This window comes from Hypanus sabinus, chromosome 17 (genome assembly GCF_030144855.1).
Source record: "Hypanus sabinus isolate sHypSab1 chromosome 17, sHypSab1.hap1, whole genome shotgun sequence".
Taxonomy (NCBI): domain Eukaryota; kingdom Metazoa; phylum Chordata; class Chondrichthyes; order Myliobatiformes; family Dasyatidae; genus Hypanus; species Hypanus sabinus.
This window is the reverse complement of record NC_082722.1, coordinates 42,264,251-42,285,019: the sequence shown is the minus strand read 5'-3', so window position 1 is coordinate 42,285,019 and position 20,769 is coordinate 42,264,251. Positions and strand designations below refer to the sequence as shown.

General features: G+C 41.1%; 1 protein-coding gene across 3 annotated transcripts in view; it reads right to left on the bottom strand.

Moving 5' to 3' along the window:
- The window catches only part of LOC132406856 (neuropilin and tolloid-like protein 2), a 50,956-nt gene that overhangs the window by 28,676 nt on the left and 1,511 nt on the right, over positions 1 to 20,769 (bottom strand). For 2 of the 3 annotated variants that reach the window (XM_059992928.1, XM_059992926.1), the window contains exon 2: positions 17,645 to 17,698. In XM_059992928.1, coding sequence (XP_059848911.1) covers positions 17,645 to 17,698 — 54 coding nt within the window. Of the gene's footprint in view, positions 1 to 17,644; positions 17,699 to 18,459; positions 18,614 to 20,769 lie in introns of those variants that run through there. The other variant, XM_059992927.1, reaches the window with a different exon arrangement.

Sequence of the window (20,769 nt, the reverse complement as noted above, 5' to 3'; positions counted from 1 at the left end):
AAGAAGCTGTCCCAGAACCTGTTGGTCCTGGCTCTAATGCTGTGGTACAGTTTCCCGGATGGTAGCAGCTGGAACAGTTTGTGATTGGGGTGACTCAGGTCCCCAATGATCCTTCAGGCCCTTTTTATGCACCTGTCTCTGTAAATGCCCTGAATCATGGGAAATTCACATCTACAGTTGTGTTGGGCTGCCTGCACCACTCTCTGCAGAGTCCTGCGATTAAGGGAGGTACAGTTCCCATACCAGGCAGTGATGCAGCCAGTCAGAATGTTCTCAATTGTGCCCCTGCAGAAAGTCCTTAGGATTTGGGGTGTCATGCCAAACTTCCTCAACCATCTGAGGTGAAAGAGGCATTGTTGTGCTTTTTTCACCACACACCCGGTATCTACAGACCACTTGAGATCCTCAGTGATGTTAATGCCAAAGAACTTGAAGCTGTTCACCCTTTCAACCCCAGATCCATTGATGTCAGTAGGGGTTAGCCTGTCTTCATTCCTCCTGTAGTCCAGAACCAGCTCCTTTGTTTTCACGACATTGAGGGAGAGCTTGTTTTCTTGACACCACTGTGTCAGGTTGATGACTTCTCTGTAAGCTGCCTCATTATTATTTGAGATAAGGCCAATCAATGTAGTAAATTTAACTAGCAGGTTGGAGCTGTGAGTGGTGTCACAGTCATGTGTATACAGAGTGTAAAGGAAGGGGCTTAGGACACAGCTCTGGGGGGGCTCCTGTGTTGAGGGTCAGAGGGGCAGAGTGAGGAAGCCCACTCCTACCACCTGCCGGTGATCTGATAGGAAGTCCAGGATCCAGCTGCACAAGGTAGTGTGAAGGCCGAGGTCTCTGAGATTCTTGTCAAGTCTGGAGGGAATTATGGTGTTGAGTGCTGACCTGTAGTCCAAGACCAGCATTCTCATATAAGAATCCTTTTTCTCCAGATGTATAAGGGCAGTGTGCAGAGCCGTTGCTATTGCGTCATCTGTCAATCGGTTGTGTCGGTAGGCAAATTGTAAGGGGTCCATTGTGGGTGGTAGCAAGTTGCAGATGTAGTCCTTGGCCAGCCTCTCAAAGCAGCTGCTTGTTATTGAGGCGAGTGCGACAGGACGCCAGTCATTCAGACATGTTACCTTGGCGTTTTTAGGTACCGGAACAATGGTGGATGTTTTGAAGCAAGAGAGCACTACACTGGGAGAGGGAGAGATTAAAAATGTCTGTAAACACACCTGCCAGTTGCACCATGCACATCTTGAGTACCTGCCCTGGGATGCCATCAAATCACACAACAGGAGCTCTGATCATTCCTGATCTTATGAGAGTGCTCACACCAACACAGATGCAAAACGAAGGTGGAGCCAGGAGCAAGGAAAGTTCAAGCCAGTGTTAGCAAGTGAAGTTCTTTTTTCACTATGACCTTCTGTGTTGTTGAAATTGGCATGTGATGCTTATTATGAGGTAGGTGTATGAATATCTCTTTGGATCGGCAGAAGGTACCCATATTGTTCTTATTCCCTCATAAGGTACAAGATAAATCATGCACAACTTGAGAAAGAAGCACTTTTAATTGAGTTTGGAATCAAAAAATTCTGTCTCTGTTTACTGGAGAAATCCTTTATGCCAACAACAGATCACAAGTCACAATTAGGAATATTAAGCCCCAAAGCAATGAAACTTAGTGTGATGAAGTCAAGACTATGAAGATGAGGAAATCCTTCAATAACACCGAGGACAAGAATCTCAAGTGAATTGTCATTGTAAATACTCAGTCATGTCTACCATCTGAGAATGTTAATGTTGGAAATCTTGAGGATTTTCCAGTAACTGTCTGAAATCACAGTCAAACCCAGAGAGTCCCAATGTTGGAGAAAGGTCCGTGTTGACAGGAGGTACAGAATGTAATCACTGCAATGGATTGTCATGTGAGCAGAGGTGCATCAGGTTCAGATATTGAGTGGTAATATCCAATACTCTAGGGAGGCAGCTTGGTCAAACTTCACACTGAACACATGTAAGCATGATGCGGCTGCAAGTAATATTGCTTACCGGCGTCATTTGGACAATGACCTCAAATCATTGATAGCCAAATGCAGGTATTGCCAAAATTCTGGTAAAAAAGAACTCTTTTATAGTCATGGTCATGCACTACCAAATCTTTTCACACTTCAGTATACAAGGAATGGTATCGCAGACTTTTGTGTATAAAAGATGACTGTTCCCTGGTGCTGATCTGCTAGTGAGTCAAAATGAAGTCAAATAAAGAAAAAATTGAGTTTGTGTATGAGTACTGACATAATAATTGAACATCATTGCTTACTGGTGGAGTCTTTTTCTTATGATCTCACAGCTTCGAAACACCCTTAAAATTTTATGAAATTGAATGCATTCAAACATCTTGTTTCTTCATATCATTAAGATGGAGCACAAGACAGAATAATCAAAATAGCTAAAGAAGGATTCAAGTAAGGATATTTATATCAGCGTAAGACATTGCTTGGTCAGTGCTCCATTAAGATCAGGACAACTCTTGAGAGTACCATGAGGTACCTACTGCAAAACTGTCGATGAGATGCAGATTGATAATATGCTTGAACTTTGTTCCACCAAATGTAGTTTAATTGAACAAAATTTTAAAATATTGCCAAATTTGGTTTCAAGAACAGAAGTGATTGAGTCAGAGATGTTGCTATGACACTTACCAGAGAAATACTGTTTCATGAACAACTGCATTAATTTTCCCAGCCTCGTCACCAGGACAAACTTATACAAGTGGTAGGTAACAGATCTAGCAGTGGTTTGCCAAAACAAATAATGATCAAAATGTTAATATGGAGCAAGTGATCTGAGCCAGAGATGATGTGAGAGTTGAACCATTTAATCATTTCTAGAAATGAACTATGAAATTCGAGCAAGCCTGACAAAGAAGAAGGAATATCTTATAGTGTAAATCCAAGCCAGTTGAATGGTTAATATGATATCAAAACTTGTAAGAAGATCTGGAAGACTTCAAAAGCAATCAATACATGAGCTTTATTTAAAATGGGTGTCCTTTACTTATGCAGAATTTCTATATTGATAATTTTTGTTATTGTTTGTTCTGTAAGGAATGGACTCATCAAAGTAAGTGTAAAGAGGTACAGATTAAAAAAAAAGATTAGTAGGAGAGTGTATCTAGATGCAGAGACAAACTATGATCCCATTGGAGAGTAGAGTCACGTGGTATTTATACTTTGCAACAATAAACAGTCCAAGGTATAAACTTCAAAAATCAACAGACTGGAAATTTAACTGACCTGTACTCACTTATCATGCAGTGCATTGTCAAAATCAGTTTAAATTGGTGTAGAACTCACTAGCAATCTTTTTTCTGTGAAATAGATTGAGAACATAAGACCAGTACCTGCATTTGGGGACTTGCTGTTTATTGATTAACATGTGCTACCAACGACAATATTGTTAATCAACATAATGTCATGTACACATGTACATGTATGCACAGACGCATTGAATTTTTTTTGCAGCAGACACACATAGCATCGTATGAGCAACACTTGCTTAATGTCCAATTTATTTGCTAACAGGCTGTAAACAATTAGTGAAAACATTTAGGAGAATTTGGCCATTTATTAATGCAGAATGGCATGCCAGAAAACAAGGAATGAGAATGAAAGCCCAGGTGAATGTATGAGTAAGCAGGCAAGGAACAGCTTAACCCTTTGTACTTTTTGAAGTTGTTCTTCTCGTGCCTTCTGGCGCCTCAGGCAGCAACCACTGTCGTTTTCTTAGCATTTGCCTGTTTTTTTGTGTTAGTTCGACACTCAACCCAGCATGGCTGGAAAGGAGCCAGCCGGATTCGAACCCAGGAACACTCGCTTTGAATTCCGGAGCGGATGCCACTTTTTGTACTGGTTAACTCGGAGATTCTCTCTAGTCAGCATTGAAGCATGCCAGTGAGGAGAAGGGACCAAGTCCCAGACTGCAGCTTACCATTACCATTGGGGGGTGCCATCTCTATGTGCAGGGATAGCATTGCTTTGGTGCTGGGTCTCTGATAGCTAGATTCTGTGAAATAAGTCAGCATGGCCACTGTCAGATAGATACGCCTAGGCTTTTGCTTCTGACTGACAATACCACGCTGAGTATAGGCTGTCAGGATATTCAGGCTGTTTGTCATTTAGTTTACTTCCTCTCATGCAGCTCTGCCCCAGAGAGTAAGATACAGTGCCTGGGCATGCATTCAGAGTCGTGGTTAGTCAGGCGTTCAGCTGCTATACTGGTGCCAATCCATCCACTAGAATGATTCAATCCAGAAGGAGAATTTATGACTCATCTTGTCTTTAAATAAAACATCTAATTAGTGCTATTCCTTTACTCTTATTTTTCCACTTCAAATAATCATCTGACTTCCTTTTAAATGTCTCCATTGAATTTGCTTCCACCATCATTTCAAAGAGTGCATCCCAAGTCACAACAATTTCCTGTATACGTTTTATTGGATGTCCACGCTCAACATTTTATCATTTACATTAATCTGTGTTCCCTGGTTACTGTCCTCTCTGCCACAGAAACAATTGCTCATGACTTACTCTATCAAAACCATTCATGAGTAATGATTGACTAGGGGTCCATGGTGCAGAAGTGAAAGAGGGAGAAGAGGGTTCAGTAGTGATAGGGGACTCAATAGTCAGAGAAACAGACAGGAGATTCTGTGGACATGAATGGGACACCTGAATGGTACGTTGCTTCCCAGAGGTGCCTGGGGCAGGGATGTCTTGGATCGCGTCCACAGCATTTTAGACAGGGAGGGAGAACAGTCAGATGTCTTGGTACATATTGGTACCAATGACATAGGAAGGAAAAGTAAAGAGGCCCTGAAGAGAGAATTTAGAGAGCTAGGTAGAAAGGTGAGAGGCAGGATCCCCCAGGTAGTAATTTCTGGATTGTTGCCTGTGCCACACGCCACTGAGGGTAGAAACAAGACGATAAATGCGTGACTGAGAAGCTGGTGCAGGGGGCAGGGCTTCATGTTCTTGAATCATTGGGATCTCTTCTGGGGGAGATTTGACCTGCACAAAAGGGACAGGTTGCACCCGAACCCAAGGGGGACCACTATTCTCGCGGGCAGGTTTGTTAGAGCTGTTGGGAAGGGTTTAAACGAACTTGGTAGGGGGGTGTAGGAACCGGAGTGAAGGGACTCGGGATATGACAGATGGTAAAACAGCAAAGATAGCCTGCAGTCAGACTGTCAGGAAGGGCAGGCAGGTGATAGGACCCTGGCATGGTGCCAGAGGACTGGAAAATTGCAAATGTCGCTCCACTCTTTAAGGATGAAAGCAGCAGAAAGGAAATTATAGACCAGTTAGCCTGACCTCAGTGTTTGGGAAAATTGTTAAGGATGAGGTTATGGAATACTTGGAGACACAGGACAAGACAGAATGAAGTCAGCATGGTTTCCTTAAGGGAAAACCTTGCCTGACAAACCTGTTGGAATTCTCTAAGGAGTTTACAAGTAGGATAGATGAAGGATGCTGTATAGTTGTATATTTGGGTTTTCAGAAACCCTTTGACAAGGTGCCACACATGTGGCTGCTTATCAAGTCTTACAGGAAAGTTACTAACATGGTTAGAGCATTGGCTGATTGATAGCAGGCAGAGAGTGGAAATAAAAGGATCCTTGTCTAGTTGGCTGCCAGTGACTAGTGGTGTTGAGACTGCTTCTTTTTATGCTGTATATCAATGATTTAGACAATGGAAGAGATGGTTTTGTTGCCAAGTTTGCAGATGATATGAAGATTGGTGGAGGAGCAGGTAGTATTGATGAAACAGGTAGGCTGCAGAAGGACTTAGATAAATTAGGAGAATGGACAAAGAAGTGGCAAATGATATACAATGTTGGAAAATGCACGGTCATGCACTTTGGTAGTAGAAACAAAAGGTCAGACTATTTTCTAAAAGAGGAGCAAATCCAAAAATCTGAGCTGCAAAGGGACTTGGGAGTCCTTGTGCAGTACACCCTGAAGGTTAACTCGCAGTTTGAGTCAGTGGTGAGGAAGGCAAATGCAATGTTATTATTCATTTCAAGAGGTCTAGAATACAGGAACAGGGATGTGATGCTGAGGCTTTATAAGGAACTGGTGAGGTCTCACCTTGAGTATTGTGAACAGTTTTGGGCTCCTCATCTAAGAAAAGATGTGCTGGCACTGGAGAGGATCCAAAGAAGGTTCACAAGGATGATTTTGGGAATGAAAGGGTTACCATACAAGAAACGTTTGATGGCTCTGAGTCTGTACTCACTGGAATTTAGAAGGAAGAGGGGGATCTCATTGAAATCCTTTGAATGTTAAAAGGCTTAGACAATGTGGAAAAGGCATTTCCCATGGTTTGGGAGTCTAAGACAAGAGGGCACAGCCTCAGAATAGAGGGGCATCCATTTAAAACAGAGATGCAGAGAAATTTCTTTAGCCAGAGGGTGGTGAATTTGTGAAATTTGTTACTACATGAAACTGTGGAGGACAGGTTGTTGGGTTTATTTAAGGGAGAACATGATAGGTTCTTGATTGGACTCAGCATCGGTTTATGAGGGGAAGGCCAGGAAATGGGGTTGAGGAGAGGAAAAAGAGGATGAGCCATGATTGATTGATGGAGCTGACTCAATGGGCCAAATGGCTAAATTCTGCTCCTATGTCTTATGCTCTTATTGTCTTAATGAAGTTGCTCATAACATATTTGTTGTAAGAAGCATGATCTTTCTTATTATGAAGAAACTTTAAAACCATTAATGAAAAGTGACATGGTAAGTAGGAAGAACCTATTAGGTAGTTGGGGAAATCTAAGATAGTAAGTAAGTATTATCTTACTTCAGAGCCAGGGATGTCAGAACTGATGTTGGACAACACTTCCATTGCCTGAGCACAAATGGCAATTAATGCTCAGACAATTCTAACTACCAGGGTGAGGGTGTTAGTTTTTTATTGAATTGTATCAATGATTAAAGGAAACAGACTGATAGATCTATGATTTAATAAAAGACACAACAGGAGAGATTAGCAGTAAGGCTGCTTCAATTAGGTTTATATCCTGTTGTTCTACACAACTAATGTCTTACAGTTTTGGCACAATTTCAATAAATATCTTAGATATCCTCTCAAAGCTTTCACATCTTTTGAAAAATTCGGTACTTTAATTTTCGATTTCCCCTTGTTCCTGGACCTTTGAGTTAATATTGAGTCTCTCATTCTCCCAGAATGTAAACACTTTGGTAGAATGTGGCAAAAGCTCATCTGATACATTGGTGCAATATCATCACCTAGTTGCCATCCTGAAAACTATTACTGTGCACTGCCCTTCGCTGTATTTCAGGGTTTGCTGATATCTGTAAATTTTGAAATCATGCCCTGTGTACTTAAACACAGATCATTAAATGATTAAGAAAAATTGAACATGCATACACAGTAACTGACAGTCCTAATAGATCCTTCCTCTGACTTCATTGAGAATCTCAAACAAATCAATGAAAACAGTTTTGCTTAACAAGCATGTGAAATCCATATTTTTCTGTTAATTAATTTTGACTTAAGTAGTCAATCACAAAATTTAAGCCAACCGACTTGTATTTGACCTGTAACTACCTCTCCCGTTCTAATAAAAGATAATAATTTGTCATAAACAAATATTTTCCCACTCCTACTTTCTTCAGCATTCTAGGCTCGTTGGACAGAGTGACTTTCTACACCAAGTGCTGTCATTTTTTAAATAGCTTGTCATTATCTAGAGTCACAGACAAATACAACAGAGAAAAAGGCCTGTTGACCCACTGAATTGGTGTTGACCGCCAATCATTCTGATTAAACAAGCTCTACCCTAACCCATGATATTCTCTCACATTCCTCTCAACTCCTCACTAGATTATACCACTCATCTACACACTAGGGACAACTTAGACAGGACAATTAACTTACACCTGCAATTTCTTTGGATTTAGCAGGAAACTGGAAGAGCTGAAGGAACCAACATGGTAATAGGGAGTTTGTGCAAATTCCCCACAGACAGCATCAGAGATAAGGAACGAAATTAGGTCCCCTGGAACTGTGAGGCAGCTAGTCTACTAGTTACACCACTATACCATCCAGATTTCCTACTATCAACTTTTGGAATAGAAACTTCAGAATAATGTGATATATAAGCTGTTCATGCTCACTACTGACCCAAGGGTTACAGGGTGACCTAGTTTCTTTCCTAGGGGATGTGTGCTTTCCAAATTGAGATGACATTTAATTGTCCATCCCTAACGGCCCTTGAGAAGGTGAAGGTCATTTGCCTTCTTGAATTATTGTAATCCTTGAGATATGGAGAGGGGTGTTCCAGGATTATGAGCTAGTGACAACGGACAGCAATATACTCTACTTCCATGTCAGGATGGTGTGTGGCTTGTGTTCCTGGTGGTGGTGTTCTCGTGCTTTGTTCTTCCAGCTGGCAGAGGCTTGTAAGGTGCTGTCTAAAGTGTCTTGGTGAGATGCTGCAGTACATTCCATAGATGGTACAGACAACGTTTACTGTGAGTATCTGAAGGGTGGTGAGTGTGTGCCTGTTCTGTATGGCATCTTGCTTCTGGACAGTTATTGAAGCTGCATTCAAACAGTCAGGTACTTCATCACACTGCTTTCTGGTGGTGGACAGGTGTTGGGAAGTCAGGGGGCGAGTTAGTTACTCACTGCAGAATGCATCACCTCTGATCTGCTCTTGAAGCCACATTCTATATATGGCTACATCCACTGAGTTTCTGAATTCTTTGGTATCTACTTACTTCCTGAGTTGGTACCAACCCATGTGCACCACCCCAGAGCATGGCACTGCACAGCAGCGTGACCTTGAACAATGTAATGCCATCTTACATGAACAACATATCAAGCCAAAACCAAGCACAAACTATCTTTCTAAAAAAAAGCAATGAATAAGTTAGCAAATGAAAGTATATAAAGTTCTAAACCATCAAAACATTATGGAAGGTTCAATGAATCCAAACAATTATGTAAGTAACCTCGTACTTACCAAGACTCTTTGCAACCATTGCTTTCTATTCAAATGAATGGGCTTACTGTTTCTGCAGCGAGTCTGATGAAGACACAGTTTGCAGAATTCACAGCATAACATCAGAGTTCAGCATTGGAATGCAGTTGGAAAAGTGCCAGTGGAAACCAACTAGTAAGTCCGAGATTGTTTGAGAGACCCATGTTTGGACTTACACCAAGTGCTGAAACTGCCAGAATTCCCCAATAATTTCTGGCTAATGGTCATTTCTGCCCAAAGATAAAGGTTTATCAAAACTGACAGTGAACCTTAAGTGCATCCAATGCAGCCTGACTTTACTGGCATTCCTCTATTTATTCTCTTTTAAAAATAAATAGTTCAATTAGGAGATTTTATTGGAACAGTTCTGGCAAAAAAATAAAATAATTTTCAATAAAAATTCACGAGGATCTGTGGCAGTGTTGCATTTGTTATATTGATTGTGATAAAAAGCAAAATTGGTTGTAAAAGGACCTTGCATGATTGTCTACTCTGATATTCTCCGTTTTATAAAATTGAGTAGAAATAATATACAAATCCAAAGCTTCCTCAGGAGCATTAAAAAAATTCCGAAATCACTGCCTTGACGATGGCAAAACTTAAGGTGAAATTCATCTAATATTTGAAAGAGGATTATGCAAAGGGAGGTGAATTATGAACCAGCTAGAAGTATTAAGGGATTTAGCTGTTGTCAAATCTCTTGCTTGTATCACCTGTTTCTGTTGGCATGGTGGATAATATAAGTACACAATATGATAGCGGGTCCAATAATCTCTGCCAGTTACAAAAGAATACTGGATTTATAAACAATACTTTCAATTTGAGAAATTGTAAAATGTGATTGACAGAGCAGTCCATAACTGTAAACAAATAGTGGATGCATTAGTGACAATTTTTCCAAAACTCCTTAGATTCTGGATTAGTTCCTGAGGGTTGGAGGATGGCTAATGTAACCGCAATTTTTAAAAAAAGGAGGGAGAGAGAAACCGGGGAATTATAGACTGGTTAGTCTGACATCGGTGGTGGGGAAAATGCTGGAGTCGGTTATCAAAGATGAGATAATAGCACATTTGGAAAGAGGTGAAATCATCGGACAAAGTCAGCATGGATTTGTGAAAGGAAAATCATGTCTGACGAATCTTATAGAATTTTTTGAAGATGTAACTAGTAGAATGGATAAGGGAGAGCCAGTGGATGTGGTATATTTAGATTTTCAAAAGGCTTTTGACAAGGTCCCACACAGGAGATTAGTGTGCAAACTTAAAGCACACGGTATTGGGGGTATGGTATTGATATGGATAGAGAATTAGTTGGCAGACAGGAAGCAAAGAGTGGGAGTAAACGAGACCTTTTCAGAATGTCAGGCAGTGACTAGTGGGGTACCGCAAGGCTCAGTGCTGGGACCCCAGTTGTTTACAATATATATTAATGATTTAGACGAGGGAATTAAATGCAGCATCTCCAGGTTTGCGGATGACACGAAGCTGGGCGGCGGTGTTAGCTGTGAGGAGAATGCTAAGAGGATGCAGGGTGACTTGGATAGGTTAGGTGAGTAGGCAAATTCATGGCAGATGCAATTTAATGTGGATAAATGTGAGGTTATCCACTTCGGTTGCAGTAACAGGAAAACAGATTATTATCTGAATGGTGGCCGATTAGGAAAAGGGGAGATGCAACGAGACCTGGGTGTCATTGTACACCAGTCATTGAAGGTGGGCATGCAGGTACAGCAGGTGGTGAAAAAGGCAAATGGTATGTTGGCATTCATAGCAAAAGGATTTGTGTACAGGAGCAGGGAGGTTCTACTGCAGTTGTACAAGGCCTTGGTGAGACTGCACCTAGAATATTGTGTGCAGTTTTGGTCCCCTAATCTGAGGAAAGACATTCTTGCCATAGAGGGAGTACAGAGAAGGTTCACCAGATTGATTCCTGGGATGGGAGGAATCATATGAAGAAAGACTGGATCAACTAGGCTTATACTCACTGGAATTTAGAAGATTGAGGGGGGATCTTATTGAAACGTATAAAATTCTAAAGGGATTGGACAGGCTAGATGCAGGAAGATTGTTTCCAATGTTGGGGAAGTCCAAAACAAAGAGTCACAGTTTAAGGATAAAGGGGAAGCCTTTTAGGACTGAGATGAGGAAAAACTTCTTCACACAGAGAATGGTGAACCTGTGGAATTCTCTGCCACAGGAAACAGTTGAGGCCAGTTAATTGGCTATATATAAGAGGAAGTTAGATATGGCCCTTGTGGCTAAAGGGATCAGGGGGTATGGAGAGAAAGCAGGTACAGGGTTGTGAATTGGATGATCAGCCATGATCATACTGAATGGCGGTGCAGGCTTGAAGGGCCGAATGGCCTACTCCTGCACCTATTTTCTATGTTTCTATGTTTCTACATTCCTGTGCATTTTGAATTGCCATACCAGACCATATTGCAACCAGTCAGGATATTTCCAACAGTACATGTGTAGAAATTTGTCAGAGTGTACAATAACAAGACGGACCTCTTTAAGCTCCTAAAAAATATTTGTGATGTCATCTACGTGCTGGGCCCAGGACAGGTCATCTAGTAACACTCAGATATTTAAAGCTTCTGATTCTTTCCACTGCCAACCCCCCAATGTAGACTGGCATACGTTCACCCTCCTTCTCCTTTCAAAGTCAACAATCTGCTCTTTAGTTTGGCAGACTTTGAGCAAGAGAGCGGTGTAGCACCACTCAACCAGCTAGCCTTTCTCACTCGGGTAACTTGACTCATCACCGGCTATGAGTTGTCCAACAGCAATAGCCTTGCCAGCAAATTTGAAGATGGCACGGAAGCTGTGCTTACCCACACAGTCTTGTGTGTATGGAGAGTAGAGCAGAGGAGCTATGCATGCAGCCTCGAAGTGCACCTGTGCTGATAATCAGAGAGGAGGAGATGTTGTAACCAGTTCTCACTGATTGAGATATGTTTGTGCTTGGAGTCAGGACAGATGAACTGGAAGCTTGGAAGACCATTCTTCAGCCATCAGACAGATGGTCAAAGTCCGTGTATACGAAGTCAAAGTGGTGCAACTATTTTTTATTTACCCATTCCTAGATGTCAATGTCACCAGCATGATCAGCATTTAGTGTCCGTAGAAAAACCTCCAACAAAAGTTGGTAAATAAAAGTCCTAGTTGTCTAGGAATGAGTCAGTTATCTCATATCTGGGAAGAGAATCACTCAAAGTCACAGAGCCCAACAGTTTAGAGAGACCAGACCCTCTCGGTTCACCATGTCCACACCAATGTTTCTGCCCGATATACTTCAGTGCATTGATTATCTAATTTCTTTACCCTTAGCCCTTTTGGCTTGTACATGTTTATCGTATATTGAAAAGATGGAAGACGAAACGACAAGCGGTGCAGCAGAAAATTGAAAAAAAGTCTATTTCAAATGTAACAAGCTAATGTTCACCTGCTGTTCAATCATCAATCTACCTCCCAACATAAAACTTATCTTTGTGATGGGAAATAGAAAAAATATCCATCATCTCCAAATGTATCATACAGGGTCAAAATAGCCTGATAGAGACAACAGAAAATGCTTCACTAGAGAAGGAATCACACCCAGTCTGGAACTTCATTCTAGATGAATGTATTATGCAGCACTCTAAGATTCTATGCATACTGCAGAATATACATGCAGTTACTTTGTGGTTTAGGCAGTACATACACAGTTAACTTAAACTACTGACTTGAGGCATTATAAACTTACTTTACTGTAGACCTACAGCATACTGTATATAAGGGGGTGCCTAAGACATTTACGCTGTACTTGTCAATGTGTATTTGTCAACGTGGAGCGGAGAGCGAGTTTGTGAATCTGGCGGGAACTAAGGATGTTGGGAACAATGAGGGTGGAGCACCGCAGGAGGGATGTAGGACGGATGGCAGAGAAGGGGTGCCAGGGGAGGGGGTGGCGCAGGTGCAGACACACCCAACCCTGACATGCCAGGCAAGGTCATTTGATTTCAAACAGTTGGTTTATTAGACATTATAAAATGTCCTTCTGGTGTTTCCTGCCCCCTCCCCTCCCCTTTTCCCAACCACAATTCCCCTTTCCCTGACCCCTTCCTACTCTTAGAACACAATAGAGACTCATATCAGAATCACGCTTCTTACCACTCACATAACTCAGGAAATTTGTTTTTTTTTTGCAACTGCAGCACAGTGTGCCTAAGATTTTTGCACATTACTGTGTGCATTAATGAAATATTAGGTCTAAGCTGCCTATACTACACACTAAAAAGTCATTTGGGTAAAATCAGTGTTGAAGTTGCTAACACAAGTATCCTATTGGGTTGAAGAAAGCTGCTGATTAACTTAACGTCATGATACGAACCCAAGGATTGCACACCATGCATGCAGAAAGTGGTGCTACCACTAAGGTCACTGGTTATTAAACAGACTGTTGTAAAATTCTTTGTTGGCAACTTCCAAGCCATCAATCTCTAGAAAGCAAGGAAACCAGGTGCACACCATTCACTGTCTACAAGTTTTTCTTTCAACTCACACCTTTCCTCTATTTTTGCAGGCTCAGAACCTTGGAATGCTCTACTTGACAGCAACATGGGCATCGCTTCACCAGACAGAAGGAACCATTTCATCTCTACTTTCTCAGGGGCAGATAGGGCTGGATAACAAAGGTCGGTCTTCCAAGTGTGTTTTAGGGGGCATGCACGATGTCTGTTTTGCACCAGAATCGTAGCAATAGTTTATGAATAAAACTGATCAGGCTTCTGGGGATCAGAATTAGCTGCAAAATTAAAAATGTTGCCAGGTGTTACAACTGCAATCGTTGAAGCTTTCCTTGGATCAGATCACAGGGACGGCTTGCAGAAAAGAAACAAATAGACAATTAAATTGAGGCTTACTTAAGCACAATTTTTTGGAATGGAAACCTCACTAAAATGAAAATTATAGTTATACTAAATCCTCTAAAATATTAATTCATATGAGAATATGATCTGTCACCTTTGTTGATCCATTTATCTTTATATCAATTCAGGGAATGGTGGTGATTTCAGACTCATAACCTGTAAGTGAATTTAAATCATTTAGTTCCTCTGTAATTTGATGAGAAGAAAGGGCAACAGTACATTGTGCTGCAAGAATGTTAGTTCTTTGAGTTGCTCAGATGTAAAGGGCAGAGGAACGTAGTCTAATGCAGTCACTCCAGAGCAAGGCAGTAAATCTGCACTGCAGAACTGATCTCCTCACTGTGTATGAAACAAGTGAGAAATACCCCGAGCCACATCATCTGAAATTGAAATAAAAGCAAGAAGACACTTCCACTGTGAATTGACATGGGCACAGAAAGTCTGTGATTATGCAATACTGCAAAACAACTTGAAGATGAGTAGAATCACAAATAATAGAAAATCTGCAGATGCTGGAAATCCAAAGCAACACACACAAAATGCTGGAGGATCTCGGCAGGCCAGGTAGGGTTCTGGCCCAAAACATGGACTGTTTACTGTTTTCCATAGATGCTGCCTGGTCTGCTGAGTTCCTCCAGCATCTTGTGTGTGTTGCTTGGAAGATGAATCATATCCCTCAGGAGCTTAGCAGTATGGAAGTGATAAGTTCATTTCATCATGGAAAAAATTAGAAATGTTAAACATAAGAAGATGCCTATTTAATAGGTAGAGATGAAGTGTTGTTTTCCCTCTTTCAGAGAGCTGTGAGTCTTTTGAAAACTCTTCCTTAAAGGGAAATGGAGGCAGAGTCTTTGAGTATTTTTAACACATGTCTAGACAGATTCTTGATACAAAGTTGGGTGAAAGGCTAACCAGAGTAGGAAGGATACAAAGCTCAGTATACAATCATATCCAACATGACATTATTGCAGAGCAACTGAGGGGCTGTATCCTGTTCCCCATTCGAATGTTTGTGTACTATCCAAAGCATTAACATGGGATGTCACTGTAGTTTTGTCATTTGTTAAGAAAACTAACTCAAAATGCACTATTTTGAATAAATGCCTAAAATGGCAAATCAAAACATTTTGCCTTAGAATGAGGCAGTTATATTTTGAATGTGAATTCTCTGGCTCTGCATATCATGTTGAAGGAAATTTGCATTTCCAGAGCTGTTAAAGTACAGGGTGCTGAAAATAATCCATTATCTGTGATTGCAAGATATCGATGTGAAGTCAGAGATGATATAGACTGACGCTCAATGAATAATGTACTCAATCTCTACATATCTTCATGTGATTCTTGTAATAATTCTCCAGTAACATACTAATATGTATTTTACATAATATGCCCATGGTCGAAACAGGAATATATATTTGGGTTTGGCCTTGAAAAGCTTAATTTACTGTGTAAACATATGCAATATGAACATCAGCAAACACAACACACTACCTTGACCATGGAACATTGACACCTGTAATAAACAAATTGTTTTGAACCATCACAATTTCAGATATAAAGGGTACCTTCTGTACCTAATAAAGCAGGCACTGAGTGTATGTTTCTGGTTGTCCACTGCTGGAGCCCATCCAGTTCAAGGTTTGATGTGTTGTGCATTCAGAGATGCTCTTCTGCACACCACCATTGGAATGCATGGTTACTTGAGTTACCGTCACCTTCCAGTCAGTTGAACCAGTCTGGCCATTCTCCTCTGACCTCTCTCACTAACAAGGCATTTTCACAAACACAACTGCTACTCACTGGATTTTTTTTTTTTGATTTTCATCGTTCTCTGTAAACTCTGGAGACTGTTGTGCGTGAAAATCCCAGGAGATCAGCAGATTCTGAGATACTCAAACCACCCCATCTGGCACCAACAATCATTCCATGGCCAAAGCTGCCTAGCTCACATTTCTTCCCCATTCTGATGTTTGATCTGAACAACAACTGGACCTCTTGACCATGTCTGCATGCTTTTATGCACTGAGTTGCTGCCACATGATTGGCTGATTACATACTTGCATTAAGGAGCAGGTGTACAGACATACTTAACAAGTGACCACTACCTGTAAATAAATCAGCTTTATTCTAACCAGTCTATTGGCTGGTTTGTGAGAAGTGGCAACTCTGAATGCTGAAGCATCTAGCAGGTGAGCCATATGATTCATGTTACATGCAGTATGAATAGTGGACAGGGTTTACTCTGCACTTTACAGCAGATGTCTTGGCAACCCTTCAAATTTTAATCAACATGTAATTATTCCGAACGGAGTTGCAGATGTATGAGACCACTTGAACTGATTGCACACACAGATGCTACAAAACCTACATCATTTCTGCTTAAATTTGGGTACAGACGTACTGAAAACTTCATGCTGCTGCCCATTTGGTGATTAATTACCTTTCCTTCATTTGAAAACTTTGACTTGCTTCAACAAATATTCTACAAGTGCAGATAAAAGTCATAATTTTCTGCGAGCACCATGGGTTCCCCGTTGTTGAGTTCCAGGATGTTCAACACTTCGAGTGAAGTTAAAGAATTACTTTTTTAAATAAGTGGTTTCCAAAGCACAAGATTAATTCTAACTAATAATCTTAGGTTAGGTTTCTCTTAAATACTTGTTAATAAATGTACACTCAGAAACATTTCTATTCACTGCAGGAATTATTTTACTTAGAAACAAGCTCTTTTTAAGAAAAAAATGGAGAATTGATAGAATCCACTGCCCCTTGTTTTACAGAACTCTGGAAGTGACATTTCATCGACAAGGTTTTCCAGACGCAATAATTATATTTTAAAAACTACATAGCATGATTGTATTCATGGAAAATTCCACCCGCCTCCCTTGGATTGCATTGGGTTCAAGATTTTATGGGCTATTGGACAAATTTTAAAAGGGAATAAAAGGTCTTTGTAACTTTAATCATTGTTTTCGGTGTAATATTTTCTCCTGGTTTCTAGATTCCCGCCGTCAGTTATTATTTAAAGGATTTAAATTGCCATAGAGTTCCCACAAAAGTGAGATGTGAAAGTCATTAACACAACTGCTTGCCTCAGATGGCTTCTTACAACAGCACCGCTCTGAAAGGGATTGGGGACAACGATACTGGCGAGAAGCCAGAGCGCAGTGCAGGGGGCCTGGGGTCACCGGACTCACCACTCGACGCCACAACAGTCGCAGATAATAAATATATCACTGGTGGCGATTGAGTGAAAAATAATGCGGCGAGTAAATGGTTAATGGTTGATACACAGACAATAAGTGGCTGTCATGTTTTCCTCCCGGCACTAACGCACACGTATTTAGTAGCGGCATGTATATTTCTGAATATATTAGGGTAATGATGTGCGTTAAGTGTAGGCGCGGAAAGGCAGTGCTAACATTAAGGTGGTAAACGCCAGATCGATATACAGTATAAACTGGGTTCTAACGCCGGACAGCAATAATCGGAGTGCCGATATATCTCCGGCAGCTCCAGTCAAATCGAATTGTCCTCACCAACCGGGGAAAAAAAGGCGCCTCTTATTTTGCCTTTTATCATTCAGATGGCTGCCGGTATACTCGCCAAAGGATTCTAACCAGATCAATGCGATCAGGTGAATTACTAGCAGAAAGAACAGAATTAGAAACTCACCTTCTGCCTTTTGTATAGAAGCGATCCCTCCTGTCAGAACAATGATCGACCACACTGAAAAAGAAAATTAGGTTTCAATGTCTGGATGTCACATAACACTGCCGCTCAAACGTAGAAAACTGAGCAGAATTTACAGAGAATATGAAGTTTAAACATAACATTAATTTGCAAACATTTACAAAATTTGCAAAATTTTGTACTTATTGCATAAAGTATTCCCAGTAAATACTAAACAAGAAGAAATCTAACATGCAGGATTTGTGCTCTAGATACGCCGTGCAGAACATCTCCATGCTCAGTAAATAAGAAGGGTTGCGGGTAAATGTTTCAGGGCAGTTCGCATCTTGCCGTCGATAAGGACGCTGCATTGTGTCTGGAACGGGTGGTGAAGCATCAGCCCCGGGATACTCATACGATATCTCCCTGAACTCACTGCACAACTTACGTGATTTTATTTCTTATCGAGAGTGAAAATGGGTAAGAAAAATGAGAGGTTATGATGGTCAAATAGTAGTGTCCGTAAGAATTCTTAAAATTAGGATTCTGTGTCAGCCAGGAGGGAGGTTTATCTCGCCTCTTCAATAAGGTGCAATTGGAAATCATGCCCCAAAAGTCTGGACCTCAACTTTTTTTTTCAGGAAATATTTGGAATTCCGATGAGGAACTGAATACGGTATTGTTAGAGGACATGTTCTCAACAATTCATCGGATGATCAATAGGTGTTTAGATAAATCCGCCGACAACCCCCACCCCCACCTACCCCTCTTGGAAATGAATGGTCAGACTGTGGTCGAGTCATTGAAATTCCAATTACCAATACATTGAATTGGGAGAAACATGTTCCACTCGTCACTCGGGAAGCTCTTCCTACGCCACCTTAGAAAATTCAACGTCTCAGGAGGTAACCTGACGAATTTTTACTCAGTGTTGTAACCACCTCTATCTCCTCCCCTCTCCCCCTTCAAGTCCAGATCATTGTCCGTCAGCTGCCCACATTAAATGGCCTGTTCATCGCCAGAGGGAAGAAAAGAGCTGAAGAAAAAAACAGTAGAGCTGACTCCACCCACCCTAGCAATCACCTATTCACCAAATTGCCGTCAGGGAGACACTACAAGTCCATCACGTCCAGGACTGCACATAATTTACTGAGGCTATCCAGCTTCTCAGTAAACCTCACTCCGGTGTAATTCCCTCACTGTCCCTGCACAAACCCATTAAATGGCCTTTTCCCGCTCTCCTTTTTTCTGTTGATAACTATTGAGAATGTTCATTTGTGCACATTTATTTAAACTTGATTATTGGCGTTTGCAAAGTGATCGTTCTGTTAATTGTTGATTGCTCTTGGCTGTTTGCACTGTTGTCTTGTAAATTGTTGGTTGTTGTTGCGCTGAATGTTATGAAATTGTCTTGTGTTTAATGCTTGGTATCCAGCCATACTCAATTCTGATACGTTTCACATACTGGCAATAAAGTGGTTCTGATTAACGTAGCTACCACACAATAAGTGCCCGGCCGGTCACATTTCCTGCATGAAACGGTTGGTTAAGGATTACGTATTGGGGCATGTATTATTACAGAGATTATCAGACATTCTAAAACCATTGTAAGGAGATTAGAAAACCACTGTAGAATAATGAGAAAAGTCTTCGCATATTTGCCCACAAACGAAGGTTTATTTTATCAGAGCCAATTGTCGGTGTCACAGATTCCCACCAATCTGTTACTATTTTAAAGAATTGCGGACACAAGTAATAAAATCGCGATTGTTATGCTTAGTGCTTGAGATTCATAAGATGTCCGAGTAGATAAACATATTACAGCATAAACAGAGAATTGCGAGCCAAGTTACAGCATGTAATTGGATTAACAGACTCCGCGACACCAGAAACGAAGTTTCTCCAACTTAGAAATTCTACTTGATCCTCGAAGAATTAAAATCTTAAAATATTTAATGTAAATTTAAATTACTATTTACCCGTTTTCGCGCGGATGGGTCTATCTTTGCTGGTTCCAAATATCAGATTGGACGTCACTAAATACGCTTTTAATTCCGATACATAAACAGTATCTTACTGAAAGCTGGCTGAACTTTCTGAATAAATGATAAAATTTAGCTAATTCTCCTTGATATATTGGAACTGAGATTGTGCTATAACCACATAGTTCTTTCCATTAAAGTTGAAAGCCTTGGTTTGTACCAGGGGGTGGATGCGTGGTTTTCAGAATTAGCAACACTTTGCTGCGTGGTGAGCTTCATTAGTCATCAGCTCGCCTGTATTTAAAGTTTGTGTCCAACACATGAAATCATCAGTGCCTCCTAATTCACTACACAGTTCCCTGCTGTCCTGGGATCTGGCTGGAAATCCTGGGTCAGCAGGAATAGTTCCTTATTTTCAGACAGAAGTGAATGTTATGTGGCACCGGAGAGACGCTGCATAAATCGGAGGGAAATGCACGATATCTATTCCAATCTGATTGACTTGCACGAGGCAATCGCAGACGTTCAGTGCAACTCGATGGAGCCAATAGACGCGAGGATTCTCTGGACAGTGTGAAGATGGACCATACAGGCTCTGGCGCTGGGCGCAACGTCCGCATCCAGCAGCACCCCCAACCTAGCCCGGTCCCCATATCCCTTTATTCCACGTTCTACCGTTTGGAGTACCGACTCCTCACGATTCACGGAGATTCCTGGCTGAAGTGTTGATTTCATGGCCCTTCCTGATGATTCGGAAACACTTTCTGAGATCGTATGAGGAAACAACGTCCAAAACAGCTGATTTCCCCTAATCTGAGTCTAATTCGTTTGGAATTTGCCCAGTTTTAATGTGGACGACTTCAAGCTTGTAACGTGTACACACATTCAATCCATTAATTATTTACCAAGGAAAACATGAAAGTGCATTCATCCATTTTTAAAATGTTCGGACAGCGCAAAAAATACACTCCCAACACTTGAGCAGATGGCGGGAGTTACTGTGCTTTATGTTTGGTGCTTTGCAATAACCTCCAATATTAACCGTTTAATCCAGCCAAGAAATAGGACGCTACTAATGTAGAAATCGTGGTGAACGCCTCTGACATTTTGCCGGTGAAGTGTTAGCGATTGTATTTTATCCTCGGC